At 42.2% G+C, this 15,362-nt stretch overlaps 1 protein-coding gene across 3 annotated transcripts in view; it reads left to right on the top strand.

Moving 5' to 3' along the window:
• Positions 1-15,362, top strand: part of Cdca7l (cell division cycle associated 7 like) — a 34,779-nt gene that overhangs the window by 9,900 nt on the left and 9,517 nt on the right. For 2 of the 3 annotated variants that reach the window (XM_020186836.2, XM_020186834.2), the window contains exon 2: positions 11,621-11,761. In XM_020186836.2, coding sequence (XP_020042425.1) covers positions 11,621-11,761 — 141 coding nt within the window. Of the gene's footprint in view, positions 1-7,766; positions 7,903-11,620; positions 11,762-15,362 lie in introns of all 3 variants that reach the window. The other variant, XM_074065139.1, reaches the window with a different exon arrangement.

Raw genomic sequence — 15,362 nt, 5'->3', positions numbered from 1 at the left:
AAAATTGCTACAAAAGTGCCATCTTTCAGATGTTTCTTTCTTGAGTCAGCATTTGTCTGGTTGCTGTAGACCTTTGACCATTTTCCAGATCTTCTATAAAGTTAGTTCAGCCAGTTTAAGTATCTCCTTGTGGAAGTGAACCCTTGGAGCTTCCTAGATCACCATCTTCCTGATATTACCCTGATTACTTTGTGTGTGTTTAAAATACAGAAGGAAAAAATTAACAGTGATTGTTAGGAACACATAGCAGACATTTTACTGAGTACTTAGTCCATCTTTCATTGCTGTAATGAAGTACGTGAGGCAGGCTAACTTCATAAAGAAAAGGCTTACTTAGCTCACAGTTTTGGAGGCTGAAAGTCTAAATGGCAATGTGTCAGTTCTACAGAGATCTCATAAAGAATGGCAAAAGTGCATGCAAGAGGAAGGGTCACATCACAAAACTAGAGGCTAACTAGACTAGGGATGTAGCCCAGTAGTGGAATGTTTGTCTGGCATACCTGAGACCCTGGTTCAATTCCCAGCTCTGCAAAAAACAAAACAAAACAAAAACCTTGAGGTTAAGGCTGGAGGCATAGCTCAAGTTATAGAACATTTAAGGCCCTGAGTTCAAAACCGCAGTACTGCACAATGAAGCAAAACAACCACAACAACAGGCCAGAGAGAGATTGGGGTTCCATATTCCCTTGTGAGGGACCACGCCAATTGACTCAGGGACCTCACACTAGGCCTCACCTATGAATTGTCGCCCACTTTCCAGTGCTACCCCACCGGCGACCACGCCTCCAACACATGAACCTTTGCGTGGGGGAGGACACATTTAAACCATATCCAGATCATAGCAGCTTCTTTACATGTATTACATAATCCTCATAATAACAAGAGAAGAATTGTTCTCTGCATTTGCAAGTAAGGAAATCTGGCCACGGTCACTCAGTTTCTGGGTGGAGCCATGATTGGAAACGAGGTAATCTGACATTAAAATGCAGTTTACTATTCTCTGTTAACATTTTCCTGATCTCACTATCCAGAAACAGACTTTTAAATTCTTACATCTTTACAGTTTTATTTCCCATTATATTATTACCTGTGTGTGACATTTTTCGCCATTCATCTCACTCATTCAGTAAGTGTTTGAGTTCTTCCTTTAGTCAGCCATGGCTTTTGTCCCTGGGAGTACAGAGAACAGACTGAAGTTCCTGACCTCATGGCTTAATTTTACTGGGAGGGGCAACCAATAAATGGGTAACATTTAAAGGTTTATCTGCTGTCAGGTGATAATAAATGAAGAGAAGCAGCAGGGAAAAGAGCTAGAAAAAGTGTCTGTCCTCCATGTACCTTGGTAGGGGCAGGTCTTCCTGAGGAGGAGCCATTTCAGTAGAGACCAGAAAGTGGGAAGACCATTTTGTTCATCTGTGGTGCAGGCAGAGACCCTGAGGCAGGAATGTGCTTGGTCCCTTCATGCAGTAGCAAGGGGACTGTTTTGGTTGGAGGGCATGGAGCAGGCAGTGAGTGGAAAGGAAGAGGACCCAAAGCTGGGGGGGATGGAGGGAGTGTAGGGGTTGACTCTAGTGTGATGGTAGCCTGTGGGGTTATCATTTAGAAGGCTCGGTTGCTATGTGAAGACAGGCCTGTAGAGGGTGCTCTGGGAAGCAGGGAGACTGGTTAGGGGGAGTTCATGGAGCATTTTCATCACATGCCCAGCCTTGTGCTCAGTGCTAAAACAGACCAGTTGACAGCCTGGTCAAGAGCTGTGTTCTGCTTGTGATTCACAGTGCTTCGTAAATCATTTGTCTACTTTCTCATTCATTATAAGCAATTTTATAGTAGGATAGAGATTAAGACTTGAAATTACCATGAGTCGAGAGTTAGAATTTTTTTGAGGTCAAATTCATATAGCATAACCATTTCATGGAAGTTGGTGGTTTGTTTTTTTTCCTCCCTGTGCTGGTGGTTAAACCCAGGGCCTTGCACATGCTAGGCAAGCGCTCTACCACTGAGCTACAGACTTGCCTCAAATTAACCATTTGAAAGTTAAGAATTAAGTGACATTTTAGCACATTTATAATGTGAATCCACCACCTTTTATCTAGTTCCAAAGCATTTTATCATCCTTAAAGGAAATCTCATACTTATCTGGTAATTATTGCCCATTCCTCATTCCTCCAGCTCCAGACAGCCACTAATCTGCTTTTGGTATCCATGGATTTGCCTTTTCATATAAATGGAATCAGATGTCTGGCTTCTTGTATAATGTTGTGCAGGTTTACCGGCATGATGGATCAGCACTTCATCCCTTTGTGTGGCAGAATCATACGTACATACTATAATTTGGCCAGCCATTCGTCCATGGTGGATAGTTGGGTTGTTTCCACCTTTGAGCTCTTGTGACTAGTGATGCCACAGACATGCGGGTTCATGTCTGAGTACCTTTTTTCAGTTCTTTTGATTATTTGCTTCAGTATAGTCGCTGGGTCGTAAGGTAATTCTGTGTTTGACTTTCTTGAGGAACCATCCGGCTGTTGAACCATTGTACTGTCCCACCAGCAACATGCAAGGGTTCTAATTTCTCTGCATCTTCATCAAAACTTGTTTTTTTCTTTCTCTTGTTCTTGATGAACATCATCCTAAAATGTGTCCATCACATGGTGTTCTTGATTTGCATTTCCCTAATGAATAATGAGTTGAGTGTCTTCGCATGTGCTTTTTGGTCATTTGTGTATCTTCTTTGGAGAAAGGCCTGTTCTCATTCTTCAACCATTTCTTGATTGGGTTGTTAAGTTGTAAGGGATCTTTATATATTCTAAATAGTAGATCCTTATCAGGTATGTGATTTGCAAGTATTTCTCTCTTTCTGTAGATTTTCCTTTCACTTTCTTGATAGTGTCCTTTGATGCTATATTTGGCCTAAAATTTCTAATTGATGTTAAGTACCAAATACTAACTGACATGTAGTTATGTTATTGAAAAGACAGATAATTATTTTGTTCAGCAGATTGGGAACATTACAAACTGTGTGAAGGGACATTAACAAGCTGTGTGTGCCTTTGAGTAAAACAAGACTCGTTTGTCCACCTTTCAGACGAGGGAAGATTTTTGAACTGATGGATGAGATATCCTCACAGTCTGATGACTCTGGATTTTGATTCTCCTGTGAATAGTAGTTCACATACTCCATCACTCTTGAGTTCAACCAAATTTTCCTGGCAATCTTGAAATCTCAATCTATATACTTTAAAATAATAACATATTCTATTTTGGATGTTTCTGTGACTTGGATATGATTTAATTGCACGTTCCCCAAGATGAAACAACTCCGTCTGCTAGGTGGCCCTGTTGGGAGGTGGTAGAATGTTTGGCTGGTGAGGCTGGTGGATAATCCTTAAGTCATTGGGAGTGTGTTCTCCAAAAGAACTGTGGAACCCCAATCTCTCTCTGAGTTTTTGTTTGGCAGTGTAAGCTCTTCCACACACGTGCACCTCTGCCTTGGTGTGACTGCTTACCTGACGCAGGCTTTTGCGTTGCCGCCTGCCATCCACCATGGTCCCCTTGCCAGAGCCAGAGCCTATGTTCTTTGGACTTTCAGCCTCCGAAACTATTTTGGTGTAGTAATGCAAAAGGTGACTGATAGGGATATATAACACCAAATTTCTTTTCTGAAACTTTGGGCCCATTTGTCTTCCTACCAGTTGGGTAGTGGAGTTTTTCCTGTCACACCTTTCTGATCATGAAGCACGTCCTTAAAAATGGAGACAATAAGTTCCTGAGGTACTTGTGTTACTGCCCATTCCTTTGGTTACTAGGTTGGTTGAAGACTCAAAATATGTTTATAGTCTCTTTTGTGTTGTCTACTGTGTGAGTTCTCCTTGTGTTTCTGTTTTATCTGTGTGACTCAGAGTGTATTTCATTTTGTATGAACTTTTAGTAATGTTGATGATTTGTCCTATTTTTGGCAGATTTTTACCCAAACTTTTTTATTTTTCCTTTCTTTTTAAAAAGTTTTGTTTTGAAAGTAAGAAGCTTTAAATTGTTATGGGGTCAATGATACAAGCTTTTCCATTACATTGATTCTTAAAGTCCTTCCCATTCACGGTCTGATGCATATCACATCAGCTGTCTTCTCCTGTCTAGTTCACCATTGACTCTGACCATCTGATTTAAAGTGTCAGGACAGAAGCAAAATTGACTCATTTCTCCTCCTCCTCTTCCAGTTGTGCCAGCAGCCTTCCTTGGCCACACCTGTTCCTTCCATTGATTTGTGGCATGTCCTTTATTGCATTGTATTTATATGTGTGGAAACAGAAAAGCTGTTTCTGCATGCTTTTCTTAAGACTTAATACAGTAAAATTCACCCCTTTTAGTGTTTAGTCCCTATAAGTTTTGGCACATTGCCTACAGGTGTGTAATCACCGCCTCAGTTGATTTTATCACCCTCCAAAATACTCTGTTGCCTCTTGTAGTCAGCTCCCCACTTCTAACCCCAGTCAATCACCAATCTGTTTTGTCTCTAGTTTTTGCCTTTCCTAAAATGTCGCATAAGTGGAATCATACAGTATGTGGCCTTTTTTACTTGGTATAATGTATTTGAGATTTACCCGTGTTGTATGTCAGTAATTAATTATTTTTATTGCTGGACAGTGTTCTTTTGATATGCATAATACCCCTTGTGCCTATCCATTCTCCAGTTGATTTGTATTATTTCTTGGTTTTGGAATAAAATGACTATATACAATTTTGTTTGCACTTAGGTATACTGTGGGTATGGAATTGCGTAACTTTATAAGAAGCTGCCAGATTATTTTCCAAAGTGACTGTATCATTTTGCCTTTCAACCAGCAATGTGTGAATGCTGGTCGCTTCACATTCTTGTCAACCTGGGTATTGTCATAGCTTTAAAGCTAAGTTCTGATAGGTATAAAGTTATATCTCACTGTAGTTTTACTTTGCATTTCCTTGGTGACTGTGAGTACATTTCCATGTGCTCCTCAGTCATCTGGTGCAGTATCTACCTACTCAAACCCTGCGTCTAATTTGTATTTGAGTTATTTGTTTTCTTAATGAAGTTTTGAGAGTTCCTTACGTATTCTGGGAATAGGTTCATTATTAGATAAATGATTTGCAGATATTTTCTCTGTGGTGTTTCTTTTCATTTTCTCATTTCTTTTCTTTTTTCATTTTCTTATTTTTGAAGAGAAGTGCTGCTATAATTTGTAAATTTTTAAAATCAGCATTGTGCTTTTGACACGATCTTGAGTTCTTTGCCTTTACTCAAGATCACAGAATTTTCTCCTAGAAGTTTTAGTTTTAGGTCCTGCCTTGCCCTGCCTTTCCTTTCCAGATGAGGTCTCAATGTTGCACGGGCTGACTTTGGAGTTTTGGGCTCAAATGAACCTCCTGCCTTAGCCTCTTCAGTAGTAGCTGGGACTAGAGGTACTTATCACCAAGCCTGGCTGTGTTATTTTAGGTTTTATACTCAGGTCTGTGGTTCATTTCTGAGCTAGTTCTTGTAAATAGTAAAAGATACGTACATTTCTTACAACTAATTTATTTGTAGAAGATGTAAAGAAATGGTTGTGTTTATGATGCAGAGTGGCATAAGACTTCCCTTTGTGGTGGGTTAAAGGGGAAAGCTGGAGCAGTGCTCTCCTCTGTGAACAAGGTCTCCTTTCATAGATACAGGACAGTACACTCTGCAAATGCCACAGCCCCTACAGCCCTGCACCGCCCCTTAGGGCTTAAAACCGAGCTGTTTCCAGGGAAAATGTATAGTTAAGATTCCCAGAGTGAAAAGCATTTCCTGAAGCTTTATCAACACCAGTACTTGAATCAATTCACTCTAAAAGAGAATCAATTTTTTTCTTCAAAAATTAATAGAAAATATGTTCTTCCTGGCTGGGAGGAGATATTTTTTAATCCAGAAAGGATACATTTAGAATAAGATACAGAAAAACTTCAGTTTAAAAAAAAAATCACACTTAATTTAACAATATAAAAATTAAATGAATGGTGCTTCACATTAGTTTATTTTCAGAGGTAAATTCTTGATTGGCAGCCAGTTGATAGTTTGAGGCAAGTTTTTTTTGTAGTGGAAGTGATTGTGAAGCTTATTAGGAAAGAAATACATTTATTCACTTTCAGTAGACTGAAAGCAGGCCATCTCTAGAGAGAGAATGAGAACAAACGAGGCATCCTTTTGTAGCTGATTAGTTTTTAATTTTTTAAATTGAATCTTTTGGGCTGACAGTGGTCAGATTGACAGCAGTTGAATTTTTAAAAATCATGGTATAAATACTTGTAACAAAATTTGCCATCTTAGCCTTGTCTAAGCGTGCAGTTCAGTAGTGTCAAGTTACACTGGTTTATGAACAATCTCCGGAACCCTTTCCATCTCTGCAGCTGGAACTGTATCCATTCAGCTTTTGTGTCCACTCAATCTTATCTGTGGGGGATCACCAGGTTTGTTGTTTTGTCACTTAGCCTAATGTCTTCAAGGTTTGCATATATCGCAAAATATGTCAGAATTTCCTTACTTTTTAAGGCTGAATAATATGTTACAGTATGTGTATAATGCATACTTAACACTTTGCTGTCCATAGGCCTGCTATCAGGCACTGGTAGGTATACTGCTAGCCATATCTGAAATTCTGGCACTTACAGTTTCCTTGGGGTTTTGTAAATCATTGTGAGTTCTGTTGTGTGCTTTCTCTGAACAAGCGTGAGATCATCCCGCAGATGCTTGGTCTTTCCCTCCATGACTCAGATTCCTGGCTTCCCAAGGGATGTCGCAGGTTAGGCATAATGGATCTCCCGTTCCTGGCTCCTGTTGGCTGGAGTGGAGCGGTGGCTACCTGCTCCAGGCAGCACCGTCCGTGTGGTCTATACTGACCTGCTGCCCAAGTTCCCTGCCTGCTTGACTCCAAAGCCCACAGAGTTTGCATTCTCTCTTCCAGAGATGAGCTCTCAGGGGCTTTATATAGTGTGTAGGTGAAATGGACAGTTCCTTCCAAAGGAGGAGCTGTGAATGCAAGGTGGAGGACCTTGCAGTCTAGAACACTTAATTCTTCTTGTGCCAGATGTGTCAGAGTGTACCTTTGAACCCAGTACACCTTTCCCAGGAGAAAGACCTCAAAGTCACATAGGTGACATGCTGTCGGCAAGGATTTACTGATGTCCTGCTGTAAGTGAGGCCTTTGTAGGTGCTCGAGGAGTCTACCCTTGTACCATGTCCTTCTTGGAATTGAATCCTGGTCTCTACTTGACCTCTGATGATATTCGCTTTGTTAATCTCAGCAAGGGCAGAGTGAACAAATATAAACGGTATACATGGATATCAGGAATGACAGAAACGGCTGTGGAGTTTTTAGGGGTAATCATGACTAATGAAACAGTTCAAGAGGGAGTTTTCTTAATTTCATTTTGGTTAACTAGATTGCATTTACCTAAATCTGTGGCAGTTTGACTAATGTAAATGTCCACTGGTTGTGAATTTGTTTGACTTTGATTCTTTTCAGTTATTTGCTTTAATTTTCTTTTTGGTGTGTCTTAGGAGTGTGGCATTGTTGTAATCAAATGAAGCAAAAACTTTGAAAAACTACACACCTGGTATAGATTGCACAGCTAGCTCCTTACTGGATCGCTGCTGACAGCATAGGAAGATGATTGATCTGGGGTCTAATATGTTGACGCATTACTGTTAGAAGAGTTCATTTTTTTTTTATCAGATCCCTGTTATCTGAGTCTTATCTCTTTTATTTTGTCTGTTAAAGGGTTCAGCACATTAAGGACACTGGAATATTTTACAGAGATTTTTTTGTAAATCCTGGGACTTGCAATGATCTGAAATTCTTAACACCTTTTGAAGTTTGGCAGCAAGAATCCATGTATTTGCCTCAAGACTGCATGGTGTGTATTCAAAAGTGTGCTCTTCCCCTTTGTTTCTCCTTAGTAGTCACAGCCCCTGATGGAGTTGGTGCAGAAGGCAGAGATACAAAGGAGGAATTAGACACACACAGGGCACAGGGGCTAATGCCTTTCTCTCTAGAAGCAATTTATTCTCCTATGTGCAAGCCTGCCTGTTTCCTGTGTGTACTTCCTTGAAATCCATAAGCCGCTAGACTACTCCTGTAACCATTTATGTTAAAAAAAAAAAAAAAAAGCTTCTGGGCAGCAGATCCTTTTGACTTATGAAATGGTGAGAAGTCAAAACAGAGGAGGCTGAACTTGACGCACAACCCTTTTCTCTGCCACTTCAGAGACCATTCTTGGTGACTGTAACATACTACACTTGCTAAGCATCTTCAGTTTTTCTTCAGCACAGGTGTTCTTTTGGAGTATGAGTTTGATGGCTAAACAATGGCAGACGGTCTCTTTGGAAAGAGTATTTGGTGGCAAACACTGCTGAAGGTACCACCTGGTGAAAAGTTGTAATTTCCCCCCCAGAACTCATGCCTGAGTTAGGTGTAAGTGTTGTGCCCATTTGTCCTGGTGAAAGAATGCAAGTAAAGTTTTGAGTATGTACGTTTGTCTGTGCCAGCACAGCCAAGTGTACTCTGGGGGATCCTGAGACCCTCATAGTGGTCTAGGAGAGCAAGTTTATTGTTATAATGATAGTAAGACACTATTTACCTTTTCGATGGGTTGATACTTGCACTGATTGTACAAAGGCAGAGGTGGGAACACTCCTGGCCTTTAGCTGGGATCCAGGTGGTGGCAACAAACAAGCTGTACCAATAGTCATTGCGTTACTTACCGCCATCTGTTCAATTTTAAAAGAAAATACCACACTAGACTTTACTAAACCTCAACCCTTGAGGGTGTAACTTCTTCCTGTACTGTGTGACGGAATGGGAAGCACATGAAAAGCTCTTTTGCAACCTAAGGACAGTTACTGGTCATCTCTGGAAAAGATCTAGGATGTGGTGGGACTGTGTGCCAAGGACAGAAAGAACTGGGAAGAAAAATTGACTTTATTGTTGCTGTTGGTAGTACATTAATGGTGTAGGTTTGATACTATTTTGAGGGCACATGGATGAGTTACTAGAAATATTGGAGGTGAGTGTTTCCATCGTGTGGGAGGGGCAGTTCCATTGTGGGATTGGGAGAGACAAGGAAGAATCCTGCCATGTTGGATTTGATTTCAGGGCTTTGCTATGAATTTGAGGTTTATGGTTTTTAACACATCCTTGCTCTGCCCATCCCGAAAGCCTTGAAGCAATGTATGAATGTATTCAGCAAATTCGCTTTCTCCTGTGCATTCATAATGTAGATCACTTCTGCTGACCCAGGATTTCTCCCCATCAGCAAGCCAGCAAGCAGTTCTGCAGTGGATTCCTGCCGGGCGCCCTCACCTCAAAGGCAGGCTAGACCTTCTGACCACTGGGCTACCAGTCCCACACCCCCTGCTTGGTTCAATACATTTTCTAGAGCTGCTCAACAGCTCGGAGAAGAACTACTTCTGTTTACTGGTTTATTAGAAAGTGCAAGTTAAAGGATACAAGTGAAGAGTCAGATGGGAGGTGCACAGGGTGAGGTCTGGGAAGGTGACCAGCGTAGCAGCTCTGTCCCGGCACCCCAGCTGGGACGCACCACCTCCCCACTTGTGGGTGAGCCTCCACATGTTCAGTGTCCACGAGCTCTCTGGGCCTGCCTTTTCTGAGCTTTTAGGTGGTTTCAGTACATAATTTGGGCAGGAAGTTGAATGGTTAGGGATGCAGAGGAAGCAGGATTTGCCACAGGCAGATGGATAACTGCTGCACAGACAGCATGGGTGTGTATTACACTGCTCCTCTTATTCAAGCTCCTCTTGACTGTGCTTGCTGGTCACATTTAAAGCACGATATGTGAGTGTGTAGAAATGTCACAGTGAAGCTCACTAATTTGTACAATTCATATGTGTTAGTGATTGTAGTAAAAACAAGGAATATACTTGGAAGGAATTATAATTAGACTTTGAAAAACACTACTGATTAATAGTGGATAACCTGGCATTTTGTGCCTCTGTGCAGGGTATTAAGAAGTACTTTGTTGCCAAATATCTTTAATCTGAATCTAATCTTGCCGAAACAATCAGATACCCTCAGAACACATAACATTCTACAAGGCAGGTATCTCAGGTTACGTAAAAGTTAGTGTTGGGAAAAACAACCAAAAGTGTCATAAAAACAATCCAAACAGTGCATAGAGCTTGCTTGAGTGGATTCCACTTGCCTCCTGAAAGTTATAAAAAGACAATGTGGGGACATCTGCAGACATTAAAATTAAATGACTGTAGTTAATGATAATACTGAATTAATGTTAACTATTCCACGAGCATGTTCTTATCCTAGAAAGATGTATGCTGGATCATTTTAAGGCGAATTAGTATGTCTGTAAATTAAACTGTGTGTGGGTACACATAGATTAAGTTGGCTCATGTTAAACTGTTTTCTAAGGGCAAAAATAGTCAAATATTATCAACTGCTTATGCATTTTTCTTGAAATAGAGAAAGCAAATGCGGAAACATAGAATGGTTCTAGGTAAAGACTCTACAGGCGTTTCTGTGTTTTGTTTGTTTATTGATTGATTGTAATATGGGGTTTAAACTCAGGGCTTTGCACCAGGTAGATGCTCTAGCACTTGGGTCACATCCCATGTGTGTGTGTGTGTGTGTGTGTGTGTGTGTGTGTGTGTGTGTGTTTGCATTAGTTATTTTGCAGGTAGGGTCTTGCATTTTTACCTCAGGCGGGCTGTGGACCACAGTCCTTCTAACTATGGCCTCCTGTTTTGCTGGGATCACAAGGGTAGGTACCACAATGCCCAACTTTTTTTTTGTTGAGTTGGGGATTTTGCTAATTTTTTGCTCAAACTGGCTTTGAATTGATTCTCTCTGTCTTCCCAGTAGCTGAAGTTACAGGATTGAGTTTCTGTACACACCTTTTTTTTTTAACCTTTTATATGTAATCAACATACAAAAAATGAATTCCCAGCAGATACATATTTGCTAGATTAAATGTGTTGACAACATTCTCTGTGGGAGTAATTGCCCCTAATGGCGCTTAAATTCTCTTAGAATCAGTTCCACAACTACTCAATTGATTTAAAGTATAGGGAAGAGGGAAAAGCCTCTTGTTCTTATGTATGAACTTTCCTGTCTATGAATCAACATATGACAACAGAAGACTGAAAATTAAGAAGAGCTTAATAACATCTTTTTTTGTAGTGAAAGTGATAGTAAAGTTTATTAGGAAAGGAATAAACTGAAGTAGACTGAACACTGTTCATCTCTAGAGAGAGAGAATGAGAATGACTGATCTTGATAACCTTTGATGGAATCTTTACATGAATGACATTTAAGGATGAATCCACTGTCAGAAAAAAGAGATCAGTGGTTTTTCAGAAAATGGTGGCTTATTTCCCCCAAATGATCAAAAATGGCTTTATCTAGGTATGACCTTGACCCTTGACATTCTCTATGAAGTAGGGTGTATATCCAGAATTGTTCTTCCAATTCACTTTTTTTTGGCCAGAGTTAAGGAGGCCTTCTGGGCAACTATGATAAAGTGATAATCGCTGCTTCCTTCTAGAGAATTTACCTAAGTGATTCCCATGGCCTGGGTTTTATCCTCTTTGAATCCAAAACAGATCCCTAAAGAAGTGGCTGACATCTTCAACGCCCCCAGCGATGATGAAGAGTTTATGGGTTTCCAGGATGATGTTCCCATGGAAACCCTCTCATCTGAGGAAAGCTGCGACAGTTTTGACTCGCTGGAATTGGGGAAACAGGTAGGACTGCATCCTGCCCAGGCAGGTGTGTCCATCTGGAAGCCTGCATCTTGGTTTGGGTGTTGTTTTATTTCAGATTGGTGGTATTAGTTTAGTTGTTGAACACTATATTTTAAAAGCATTATGCCTCATGTTTTAAGAAAGTGGTGCGAGTACTCTGCACATGTTTGCTGTTTTAATCCTGCCCATGTACAATAGGTATATATATACGTATTTTAATAAAGGGACCTCACATGATCAAATCCATTTTCTTTGCTACTCTGGGCTGTTACCTGTGGCGAGACTGTATTCAGTCCTCCCACACAACGTCAGAGGAGGGCCAGCTCCACTTCGTGTACCCACACTGCCTGATGCAAAGAGGCGCAGAGAATGTATGGTTACTATGAGACAATTGCCTCGCTGCGGTCCTGTGGCGAGGTTCTATCTGTACCTCACTCTTGGAACTGCTGGGGAGACATTATTCTTTCTTTAATTATTTTGATCGGTAGCAACATAAGGTACAGTTCTCTGAAAGTTAGATTCCTGGAGGTTTATATTGTGCCTTAGCAATCGGCTAATCAGAATATCCAGCCTTTAGTGGCATTTTCTTCCAAGTTCATTGTGACACTCAGAACTCCTTGTTCTCCCTCCATCATGGCCTCTCCTAAAAGACTGTAAATAAAACCCACCTTGCTCCAACTGGCAGATCCAGGAAGCGAAGCAGTTATTACATGTGCATGAGCGCCTGCTTATTTACTCAAATGACTTTGTGTCTTCTGTGCTTCTTGGGAGCATTGCTTTCTGAGACCCCAGGCCTCTCCAGTCTCTGTGGTCCTTGTCTTATTTGATGTTTTCACTGCATTTGACCCCACCAACTTCTCTTCCGCCCACTGCTCCAGCTTCCTCCTTTCTATTACACACCTCTTCTTCTTCATGTCCCTGAGTGTGGGTGTTCTCTAAGATTTTGACCTTAGATACTTGTGTTAGTGATCTTGATTGTTGGCTCTCAGCTGGTACCATGCATGCCCTTCAGGTGCAGCTTGGCTTCTCTCTCCAGCCTCACCTGTATTTCTTTTCTCTTCTTTTGTCTCTTCCCTTCTCCCCTCCCCTTCGTTCCCCTCTTCTCTCTTCTTCCCTCCTCCCTTCTCCTCCCTTCTCCTCCCTTCTCCTCCCTTGATCCTCCTGCCTTAGCCTCCCGAGGATAATAGGTATTATTATTATTAGCCTATTATCCGAGGATAATAGGTATGTGCCACCATACCTGGCTGCCAGTATATTCCTAAGTCTCAAGTTGGACTGGTTGCTCAAGGGGCCTCTGACACTCACTATTTTCCCTCTTCTGCTTGTCTGTCTTCCCCATTTCCCCATCTTTATCTCCATCTGTTGCTCTTAACTACAATAGCAACCTCCTCCTTCTGTCTCCCTGACTCCCATCCAGGAGTTGACAGGACTCCTGCCATGTTCTGCACATCTGTCACTTGTTTTCTCCCCTCTGTAGCTGCCCTAGCTCTCAGCTTTTACTAGAATGCTTGTCCCTTCCTAATGGGAACTATTGCAGGACTGAAACTCTGATCACACCTTCTCTCTTACTCAGAAATTACCAGTCTCTATCTGAGCACGGTCAGGCAAAGCAGGAGAGCAGAGCCGGTGGGATCCACCTGAGGGGTGTTCTGAGTAGTACAGGACACCTGTGAAGTGCCCAGTGTAGGCCCTGGCAGACTCTGGGTGTTGAGAGAAAGACCTGTTGTTTTGCTGCAGTGGTAACTACTTACATGGTTACTTCTGTCCTGTCCAGCCCTTTAGTCTGACCCCAGCAAGTTTTAGTTGTCTGGGACAGTGTGCCAGGTAGTATGTGCTCTGTGGACTTCCCTGGCAGATGGAGGTGCTGTCACTGTCCACATTTATAGGGGATGCAACTGAAGCTCTGGGAGGTGAAGAGAATTGCCCATGGCTCCACAGCGGGGAAGTGCCCAGCATGGATGCTCCAAACTCAGGACACCACCTCTCAGCCTCTGGCTTCCTGGCGCTCTCTCCTCTCTGCCGTTCTGTACAGTACAGACACTGGGTTGATTCCTTCACCTCAGCCACTCTGTTCACTGGTCCACGCTGTGCATCCTGCTCTGCTCTCTCACCATTTCCAGACGCTCCTGGTTTGTCCAGTTGGGATGCTGTTCCTTCTGTGAAGTCTCACTGGATCTTCTTTAGCTCTGTGCGCTATTGTGTAACCCCGACCTCACCATGGGGACTCGTGGGGCTGTCTGGATTCTCTACTAGGTTAGGAGTTCCTTGAGCAGGGGATCTTATACTTGAAGGCTGCTTTCTAGCTTCATTCTCATGTCGTCCTCTGGGTCCTCTGATGCACCCAGCCTCCCATGTAACTGAACAGAAGGGGCACTGCTGGGTGTTTGTTGGGAACAGTTGAAGTGTCTGATGGTTCAGCAGGCCATTTCTTTCCTGTCTGTTTCTTTATGTCACATGAGCTTCAGAATAAAAAAAACTTAACCACCTCTGGTGCCTCATCTTCCCATCTGTGATTTGCTTATAGCCCTGATCAGGGTAGATACAGACAATCGAGGCCCAAGTTTTGTGCCTACTTGGGAAGGGTCAGGAACAGGTTCCAGAGAGCAGAGCCGTGTGAGCTTGAACCAAGAATGCAGTGGGACTGTGTGCAGTGGGGACGTGGAGAGCAGCCTTTGACCCTTTGGACTAAGGAAAATGTGAGCATAGGCCTCAGTGGAGGGTTGCAGCTACGTCGTTTTATCCCATCAGGACAGGTTACCAAAGACCAGTGTTCCTAGGCTTCCTGCTGCCCCATGAGGCTAACACAAAGGTTAGAAAACACCAGATGGATTGGAAGGTTGGAACTTGCTGCTCCAAAACTTGACCTGTTCTCTTCAGGCTGGAGGCAGGAGCTTTGGCTGTTTAGTGAAATTTACACACAGACATCATTGCCCTGCAACAGCTGGCAGGGGCTGGCTGAAGGCCCCGAGCACTGGTGTCCTGCACTCAGGTGCCTGGTGGGTTTTCTTAGCAGCCAGCTGGGTTCCATTCATTCATTCTTAACAGTGAGCCCTGCTCTGCTGCTTGCCTGACCCCACGCGTTTGTGAGCCATTTTAACCAGCTGAGAGAGCTGAACTTGTGCACAGTACGTGTAGCTGACTCTGGTCTCCCTTAAACACAACTTGAACTTCGCTTTAAGAAACTTCCCTTTTGTGTGTATTATTTTTTTTTCAAGCAGCTGCACCACAGCTATCAACAAAGGAACAAAGTAATTTAGCTCTGTGTAAACTCTTTCCAATTACCTAAAGTAATTCATAGGAGTCATTTTTAAGCTTAAAGAATGCTAAATGTAGGCATTTCTTTCTCTATCCCCCTGTAAGTTTTTCTACTCGTCTTTTTTTTTTCCAAAGATACATGGGTTTGAAGAAGTATATAATTAAAGTCAGGGAAAGGCAGGAAAGAGAGAGAACCTCAAACAAATGTGGTGTTAGGAAGGGTCATTGCTACATCAAGGGGAGGAGGATGAGATTTCAGGGATACTTGGGACACAGTTTTCAGCTCTGATGAAGGCTTGTGGCCTAAGAAGAAAGGTTGTCCTTGGGGGGTCTCCCTTTGGGCTTA

The sequence above is a fragment of the Castor canadensis genome, chromosome 2 (genome assembly GCF_047511655.1).
Source record: "Castor canadensis chromosome 2, mCasCan1.hap1v2, whole genome shotgun sequence".
NCBI classification, from domain to species: Eukaryota; Metazoa; Chordata; class Mammalia; order Rodentia; family Castoridae; genus Castor; species Castor canadensis.
The sequence above is the reverse complement of the archived record's forward strand: the minus strand, read 5'-3'. Positions and strand labels throughout refer to the sequence as shown.